At 40.9% G+C, this 9,927-nt stretch overlaps 1 protein-coding gene across 1 annotated transcript in view; it reads right to left on the bottom strand.

Annotated features, from left to right (window-relative positions):
- PKP2 (plakophilin 2) overlaps positions 1 to 9,927 on the bottom strand; it is an 89,511-nt gene that overhangs the window by 43,733 nt on the left and 35,851 nt on the right. The window contains exon 5 of the mRNA XM_004700202.2: positions 1,071 to 1,248. Coding sequence (XP_004700259.2) covers positions 1,071 to 1,248 — 178 coding nt within the window. The remainder of the gene's footprint in view (positions 1 to 1,070; positions 1,249 to 9,927) is intronic.

Genomic DNA, 9,927 nt, shown 5'->3' with positions numbered 1-9,927 from the left:
TTTTTTTTTTTTTTTTGTGGGGGAGGTATTGTGTGTTTAGCTGTGAAGGTTAACATCTCACTGTACTAAATCCACCCCTCCACCGTTACTACCTAAAAAACACTCTAAAAAGTGAAGCGTGTAACTAGAAGAGGCACAATACTTCCCACTTCTTTAAGGCTGCCAACTTAATTATGCCTATTCTCTTTCTTTTAAGTGTTAGACCTAAAGCAGAATGGTTATGCTTCCACAAAGGCAAGCCCAAGCCACGCTATCTTCGCTCCTTAGAGCTGGCGTGTTTCTTCCTCCTGCATGTGTTTCTACCTTCGGGCTGTAGCTGACGTCAAAGCAGAGATCAAGCCCAGGGCAGAACACATTCAAAGGATGTTTCTCATCCTGATGTTTAGGAAAACTGGCCAAACTAAGTATTTGTTCTCATTTGTCTTTGTTCTCTGGCAAGTTGTTCTCTCCATTCAGACACGTCGCCTTATGACCAGCTACCAGTTGCTGGGAGGTCGTTCTGCTTTGCGGAGACCTGCTGCACTGCAGATGAGGGCTGTGCTGCACAGCATGTTCAAGGCCATGACCTGCTGGAAGGAGATTGCCACGTTTTGCCCCTGGGTGGGTTTGTTCCATCAACTTTTTGTTGACTACTCAAGCAATTAACCATTTGTGCCACCCAGGAATCCCTTTTGCCTTACAGTTATTTCAAAACACCAGGTTCAAAATTAGGCTTTTAGGCATGACATTAGTTTTCTGTGAATTAAGAAATGACATGAAAGCAGCTGTAAAACCTGTGAGAGGGGAAGCTGCGCCTGGAGGGACTGGGATAGTCCTCGGGCTCCTCGTGGAACGGACGTTGTCTCTTTTCTGGACTCACACGGATAGCTTCTTGAAGCCGACTTGGCTGGAAAGCCACAACCCGCCGACATGTGACTTTCCTCTCTTACTACATGCTGTTTCCTGTATTTAGGATGCTCTTGGTCATTCTTAGCAGCATTTCCAAGTGATGGGACAGGGTCCTAGATAGTCTTAGAGGCAGCAGTTAGATGTAGAAAAAGGGATAAAGGAGAATTGTATAGTGGCATTACCTTAAGCATCCTGTGACGTTGTAGAAGATATCAAAATCGAGCAAGCCATTTGCTTTGGGGTAATCTCCTTCTGGCCACCCCGAGAAAGGGATGATGATACTTTCAGTCAAGGTAAGTAAGGCTTCAGTGATTATGAGATTCTTGAGTTTGTCACTGGAAGACAAATTCCACAGCAAACCTAGAAAAGTAAAGAGCAACTGTCAACCAGGGCATGGTGGAGCACCGAAACGCTTGTTGAAAACATGAGCTCAGTCCACCACCTCCAGGGCTATGACTAATTTAAAAAGATGTGGGGAGACTGCTGCTTTTCCAACTGAACTAAAATTGTTTAGTGTTTAGTAGGTGCCAATGGGAGCAGATCCACAGGCTAAATAAAGAGGGTATATATAACTTTTAATATAAAACGGTATAGGTTTAAATTAATCAGGAATGTGAATGGAAACCAGCTATACTTAAACATTTACTGCCATTTTTCCTAAAAGACCCAACCATAAATCTGATCTTGCTGGTAAAATGAATTCCAGGCTCACCAATAGGCTTGATCCTATTGTAATGATCCTTTATAATTAACATCTCAGCATTTAAAAAGAATTGTGTATATCTTTCTCTGCCTGGATATGTGGAGACGATGTCTCCCCTGCCTCCTGCGCCTCACTCTCTGTAACTTCTCCCTGATAAGTTGTCCCTCAACAGTAGCAGGAAGTGCATGCAGAATGCTTTGCCTATGTCTGTCAACAGTGCGCTGATCAGTACCACCAATTAATATTTATTGACTCCTACCCAATGATAGAGTTTATACCCTCCAGGAATCTATGCTGGCTCATTTATTTCTTCTTTTATATTTTGGCATTCAAGGAGAGGCAACAGTGTCTTACCTTCCAATTTGTACAGTCTAAGCATTCTTAAAATTATTCCCACATTTTCTCACTTAATTTTCCCCTTCCTCTCAAATTCCTCACATTAAAAAGAAAGGCCATCCAAGGGGGCTTCAGAAAGTTCATGAGAGAATTCCATTATCTTATAATTCCATTTCTCCACATACTTTTTGAAGCTCCATTGTACATGCCAACTAAGATAAGAGTATGCTGCATTTCTAAGGCATTTGTGAGATAGAAACTAAGGCTGGGTGCTGCATGAAAACACAAAATAGCAAATATATCTATTATTGTTATTTTGGCAGATTTGGGATTTGTGCTCAAATAGTTTTGGTTTAATCAGAGTGGTTATACCTATTGCTTTCTAATTCAGTGACCCTGCAAGTATAAAGATGTCTTGTCATCCTACATGACTTAGGAATTTACTCTAATACATTTCTAGTCAGGAACACCGACAGGAAGGATGAAAAGAAAACAGGTAACTCTTCCTTCTCTGCCTCCACTCCCCCCAGACAATAATTTCTCCTCCCTAAGTGGATTTCCCATCCGTACAAAGGAGAGCAGCACCGTCATGATACAGTGCTTTCTGTTTATGAAAAACACAGACAGACGGTGGGGAGACAGCCTCACAGACACATGGCACTCTTGGCTGACTTAAGTGGTAGAATCATCTCCCCTAATTTTAAGGACTAAAATACTAGACTGTTTAGTGAACGAACACGTAGGAATTATTCAACCCTACTTGGATTTGGCCCCGTTAAGCCACTCTAGGCTCAATGCAGTCTTCTGGGCTTCCACAGCTTGCTTTGGCTGTGGCCAGCAACATATTTAGAATAATATCCAAATCTCCACTGTAGCCTACCCACAGCTTCCATTAGCTACAAAGACACCAGGTCTTGGGAAGGCTAGAACGCTGGCTTATGGGGAGGTCTTTGCTGATCAAACTGGCTACAGTCATGAGCAGTGGCCCTCAGCCACAGGGTGGCAACACAATGCCTTCCTTCCACCCATTTTTCCCCCTAAGCGACCCTTGGAAAGAGAGACACAGAATACAACCCTGGAGGTGGCTGAGAGCTGAGGTTGAGTTTTGTTATTAAGCTCCAAAAGAGAGTAAAAAAGAAAAGGGGAAAAAAACCTCCCTGACTTCTAAATAAGCAAATAAATGAACACTCACTGCTTGCCAGAGGCTTCAAATGTGAAACATAATACCATTTCCTCTTAAAAAGGACCACACAGGGTATTCAAAGGAAAAATAAACCTTACAAACACAAGCCAGGGAGGATTAACTTGAACAAAGGGAGTGGAAGTTTCCTTCAGCAAGCACTGTCCTTTATAACTTGGCATGCTACATTATTTCTGCATAAGTGTATGGTTTGGGGAGGGTTACCTCCACTTTTGAGTATCTAACGTAGAATATTGTTTAGAACTATTGGCCTTGTCAAGTTTCTGTGTGGTGTGAAGCTGGGAGAGAGCTAAAGCGTTCAATCGAAAATCAGGATTATATAAACTAATGCACAAATACACATGCCTCCTCATACCCACATACACAATCAATCATTGACCAATTAGCTGAACACTTTAAGCAAGGATTCTATAGAAGAGTCTTCATCAAAAGGGGAAAATGCAGAGCACACTTGCCAATTCTCATGGAATCAAAACTTTCTGAAATGACAGCAGCTAGATGAACTCCTGAAACTACTGCCCTGAGATAGTCTTTAAACACGAAATCAGGAATATCTCCTGAAGTTTTCTTCAAACCAAATAGTTGAGCTGAATTATAAAGAATTGTCCTCTCTCGGGATCTATTTATATGGGACCAAAGTGACAACAGTAACAACTAGAAATATCATGAAATTCGGGGGGGCAGTGGGTTTATGTTAATGGCAAAGAATGCCTCAGAAAAAGGGGGTGAGGAAGGTTACACAACTCAAAGCATTAATCAATGTTCTTAAACTGTACCCCAGCAAATTGTTGACTCTGTATATATTCTGGTGTGTATACATTTTAAAAATAGCAAATAAATAATACAAAGTGATACCTAATTACAATCTTGGAACGTATGTATGAGGAAGCTTCAGGGGAAAAATCATGGAAAAATTCTATCATCTTATAATACCATTTTCCCATAAACTTTTTCAAGCCATCTCATATAGCAATATAAGAGACCAAGAGCCAAAGTCTTTAAAAAAGAGAATTCTCACATACTATTAATATATGAGATGCCAGTAGAAGAACTGAGAAAATGTTAAATAGTCTAAAATAGATTGGGGGAAATTATACAAAGGAATACATGTTTCCTAGCAGCTAAAGAAATGCAAACAACTAGCATCATGTTCTGTAACATCAGACTTACAATCCAGACACCCAAACAGAGTGATATGAGTCAGAATCAACTCAGTGGCAATAGGTTTGGTTTGGTTGGTTGGTTTATGCACTCATTGAAATAAAAAAGAAAGGGAAATTGATTCTGTTGTGGGATCTACTCTGACCACTTTGCAGGTATGTAATACATACTGCTACCAGCACTGTCCAGAAATTCATAACCAATCTGATGTTTACAAAGAATCAGTAAGGAGGATTACTAGGTAAGGAGAACTTACAAATATTAAAAATTACATTTTATGAAGCCACTAAACTCAAGGTCAGTAGTTTGAAACCACCAGGTGCTCCATGGGACAAAGAGGAGGCTTTCGACACCCATAAAGAGTCAGTGTCTTTGAAACCCACTGGGGAGAAAGACAGGACTTTCTATTCCCATAAACAGTTAGTCTTGGAAACTGACAGGGCAGTTCTACCACATCCCAAAGTGTCACTATGAGACAGCATCGACTCAATGGCACTGAATTAGTTTTAGTTATGTTTTATTAGCATTGTCTTATGTGGCCATCGTTAGGTGCCGTTGAGTGGGTTCAAACCCATAGTGACCCTGACTACAATAGAATGAAACACTGCGTGTGCTAGCCCATCCCCACAATTGTTCTGACAGAGCCCATTGTTGCGACCACTGTGTCAATCCACCTCATTGAGGACCTTCTTCTTCTTCACTGCCCCTCCTTTACCAAACATGGTGTCTTTCTCTGGGGCTGGTTTCTCTGGACAGCCTGTCTAAATTAGGTGAGATGAAGTCTTGGTCGTCCTTGTCTCTAAGGAGCATGCTGGCTGTACTACTTCCAAGATAGATTTGTTTGTTCTTTTGGCAGTCCATGGTACTTTGAATATTCTTCACAAGCACTATAATTTACGTGCAGCAAGTCTTCTTTAATCTTCCTTTATTCAATGTTCACCTTTCATATGCAAGTGAAGTCACTGAAAATATGGCCTGGGACAGGCACACTTTAGTGCTATTTAGTCCTCAAAATAATATCAATGCTTTTTGACATTTTAAAGCGGCCTTGTGTCATACATTTATTTAATGCAATGCATAGTTGAATCTCTTGGCTGGTGGTTCCATGAGCATATATTGTCAATCCAAGCAAGACAAAATCCTTAGCAACTTCAATCTTTATTCCAGTTATCATGATATTGCCGATCAGTCCCATTGTGAGGATTTTGGTCTTCTTTCCAATGAATTGTAGTCCATACCGAAGGCTGCAATCCTTGAGCTCCAGGTAAAGCAAATGCTTTACATCCTTCTCACTCAACAGCAAGCAAGGGGGTATCAGCTACATATCACAGGCGGTTAGTCAACCTTCCTCCACTTGTGATGCCTCATTCTTCTTCATATCATCCAGTTTATTTACTTATTTTTGTACTTAAAATGGTTTTATTTTATTATTTTTTAATCATTTTATTAGGGGCTCACACAACTCTTATCACAATCCATACATACATCAATTGTGTCAAGCACATTTGTACATTCATTGCCCTCAACATTCTCAAAACATTTGCTTTCCACCTAATCCCTTGGCATCAGTTCCTCCTTTTTCCCCTTCCCTCTCCGCTCCCCCTCCCTCATGAACCCTTGATAATTATAAATTATTATTTTGTCATATCTTGCCCTGTCCAACGTCTCCCTTCACCCACTTTTCTGTTGTCCATCCCCCAGGGAAGAAGTTACATATAGATCCTTGTAATCTGTTCCCCCTTTCCAACCCAACCTCCTTCCACCCTCCCAGCATCGCTGCTCACACCACTGGTCCTGAAGGGATTATCTGCCCTGGATTACCTGTATTTCCAGTTCCCATCTGTACCAGTGCACATCCTCTGGTCCAGCCAGATTTGTAAGGTAGAATTGGGATCATGATAGTGGGGGTGGGGGGTGGGGGAGAAAGCATTTAGGAACTAGAGAAAAGTTGGATGTTTCATAATTGCTACATCGCACCCTGACTAGCTGGTCTCCTCCCTGAGCCCCTTCTGTAAGGGGACATATCATCCAGCTTTTCTGATAATTTGCTTGGCATACAGATTGAACAAGTATGGGAAGAGGCTGCAATCCTGGTGCACACTTGCCTGATTTTAAACCATGCAGTATTCCCTTCTCCTGTTTATACAACTTCCTCCTGATCCATGTACAGGGCCTGCAGGCATACAATGAATTGTTCTGGAATTCTCATTCTTCTTAAGGCTATTCATAGTTTGTTATGATCCACAGAGTCAAATGTCTTGAAACACAAGTAAGCATCTTTCTGGTATTTTCTGCTGTGAGCCAAGATCCATCTGTCATCAGAAATGATATCTTTTGTTCCATGTCCTCTTCTGAATCTGGCCTGAACCTCTGGCAGCTTCCTGTCAATATACTGTTGCAATCACTGTCGGGTGATCTTCAGCAAAATTGTACTTGCATGTGATATTAATGATATCGTCCTATAATCAGCACATTCTGTTGGGTCACCTTTCTTTGGAATGGGTACAAGTACAAATTTCTTCCAGCCAGCTGGCCAAGTAGCTTTCTTTCAAGTTTCTTGGTAGAGGTGTGAGTTCTTCCAGTACTTCAGCAGCTTGTTCAAACATTTCAATTGGTATTCCATCAATTCCTGGAGTCTGGGTTTTGGCTAATGCTTTCAGCGCTATAGTACTGCAGGAAGAAGTCCAGAGCAGTTTGGACTTATTCCTTCAGTACTATTGGTCCTTGCACATAAGCTACTTCTTGAAATGGTTGAATGTTGACTAGTTCTTTTTGGTACAGTGACTCTGTGTATTCTTTCCATCTTCTTTTTATATAATATTATAAAATAGTATAATAAAAGGTGCAAAGACCTAGAGTTAGAAACCAAAAAGATGAAGGTGCTCAGCATATCTTAAATGGAGAGCACTAAAGAAAAATCTTTATCCCATTTATCAATAGTGAGGTGCAATATTGAAAGGCATTGTCTTATAGGGCTCAGAATTTATTTCCCTAAATTTACAGAATACTTTGGTAGCAAAACTTGCAAATTCAATAATCACATGAGTGCCTAACAAGATTAGAGAAGTGGGGAGGGGGAGAAGGAAGGGAAAGCAAAGAGAAAATAAATGAACAATTTGTTTTTCTTTAACTTTGGTTTGCAAATTTGTCACAGAACAGGCAGCTTTTTTTTTTTTTTTTAATTTCATCCTATTTTTATAAACTTAACCTGGGTAATCAGGTGATTGCAAAAGTTAGTTAATCCAAGTTACTTAAACCCAGAGTACCTTGCTTGGGCATTATGAATGCAGACTTGCATAATATGCAGTTTTTCAAAAAGATACAAAATAACTATAGTAAAATAGGTTGGGTATTTTTGAAAATTAAATATGTCCATGAAATATGCAGAGTTCAATGTTTATTTTAAACAAATTCCATTGAAAATCATGCCATGGCTTTTCTTAAAGAATTAGATGTAAGAGGAACTAGAACACCCTACCTCTATCTCATTGCTATGATTTGTCTTTTTGACAGACAGACTCCTCTCCTGCAACAGTGCTCACCAATCAGTGATCTAGGAAATGAACTTGTGAGAAGGGGACATGCCATTCTCATTTTAATTCAAAGTGTACTACCATGCTGCCTTGGTAAAGAAAGGAGAGCAATCTCAGGGGAGGGCTTTTTAGTCTTTGATCCTGAAATCCTTCTTTGGAAAAGTGAAGAGCTTCCCTCCTAGGCTGATACTAAAAATTTCAAAATTTGGATGGTGAATTTACAGTCCTTTCCAGCGAACAAAGCTCTGATGTTGAACTTCAGAACACAGAGCGAAAAAGAAGGTTCATTTTTAAAGTCTTGGCCAGAAAAATCAAGGTCTTCTTTTAGAACAACCTGAGCCTCTGATTCATGTTTAATATAGATATCCCAAGGCCACAGGCTTTTTATTATATTAGATCAGGAACTGACAGCTATTGAGAAATTTGTATGAGCACCACAGTCGTTACTGTAATAAATAAAGTTGCATGGAATGAAGTGGAAGCCTAATATTAAAGGATCTTTAGAGAGGTAGTTTAAAGAAGTCCCTTCCATCAAAACTCTGCTAAGGGGCAGGGACTGAAAGTACAATATGGAAGGATAGCATTTAAAAATGCTTTAGAGGAAAAGTCAACCACTGAAGGATGAAGCTGCCCTGGTGGCATAGTGAGCTTCGAATTTCTAACCATAACTAAGGTCAGTGGTCCCAGCCCACCAGTCACTCTGCAGGAGAAAGATGCCGACACTGTGTGTTCCTATAAGCATGTCAAGTTTTAGAAACTCAGAGTGGGAAGTTCTACCTGTCTGGTAGGGTATCTAGGAATCAGAAGCAACTGAATGGCGACTTGGTTTACTGAAGGACCTGGCTGCCAACTGAAAGGTCAGTGATTCAAACCCTCCAGTTGCTCTGCAGGAGAATAATGTAGCCATCTGCTTCTGTAGAGATTACAGCTTGGGAAACCCTATTAGGCGGTTTTACTCTGTCTTATATCATCATTGTGAATTAGAATTGGCTTGATGGTGGTTTTCATTGAAGGATGAAAGGGTTTGCCAAGGGGTCCAGGGGCAAAAAGAAGAGCTACAGAGAGAAAGATATCTAGAACAGGTTAGGAGGTCCTTTTGGAGATCACACTGTGGGCTGGAGGGTGTGAGCGGAGACTCTGTTGACAAGAATTACCAGGGTCCCATTGAGTAGCATGCTACAGAGTGCACACATGTCTTCAGGTAATGGCGAGCACAATGGAGTGCTAATTTTATTTTACAAAGCAGTAAGTCACTAGAAGCAGGGTGCAAGCAGGTTGGGAGTGGATCATATTGAGATCAATGGACAATATTGAGACAATACAGAGATCAGTTAAGAAGTGTAGCAAAGAGATGAAGCAGATTCAAATCAAGGCAGTGTCAGAAGAGAGACAGGAACAAGGCTGAACTCTCTGATTGCAAATTCTTGAAGAAGGTGTGCTTTCCCAAAGAAGTGTAAAAATGAGTAATCATCTGTATGGGATCCACTATGCAGCAGCAAAACTAGATTCATATTTGGTCTCTGTTCTTCATTTGCTGTGTAAACTTGGGTAATTTGCTTAAACTCTCCGAGCCTCCCACTGGATAGGTAGATTGTCAGTAATGCTCTAATGCCTTGCCAAAGAGTAGGAGTAACAGTGGAAAGTGAAAGTGGAAAGCTCTAGTTTCATGACTAGTACAATACAGGGGCTCAATTAAAAGATGTCGGGGGACCCCCTTACTGAAGGGTTGTGGGGAGGAGATGAGCCAATTAGGGTGCAGGGTAGCAACAATGAAACATAACTTTCCTCTAGTTCTTAAATGCTTCCTCTCCCCACTATCATGATCCCAATTCTACCTTACAAATCTGGCTAGCCCAGAGGCTGTACATTGGTACAGATAGCAACTGGGAACACAGGGAATCCAGGACAGATGATCCCTTCAGGACCAGTGGTGAGAGAGAGGCAATAACTGGAGGGTGGAGGGAATGTGGTGTAGAAAGGGGGAACCGACTACAAGAATCTACGTATAGCCTCATCCCTGGGGGATGGACAGCAGAGAAGAGGGCAGGGGGAGATGTTGGACAGTGTAACATATGACAAAATAATAATTTATGAATTATGAAGGG

The sequence above is a fragment of the Echinops telfairi genome, unplaced genomic scaffold, assembly GCF_000313985.2.
Source record: "Echinops telfairi isolate 266 unplaced genomic scaffold, ASM31398v2 ScPeMD7_7406;HRSCAF=8444, whole genome shotgun sequence".
NCBI classification, from domain to species: Eukaryota; Metazoa; Chordata; class Mammalia; order Afrosoricida; family Tenrecidae; genus Echinops; species Echinops telfairi.
Note: the sequence above shows the minus strand (reverse complement) of the source record. Positions and strands in the feature narration are given on the sequence as shown.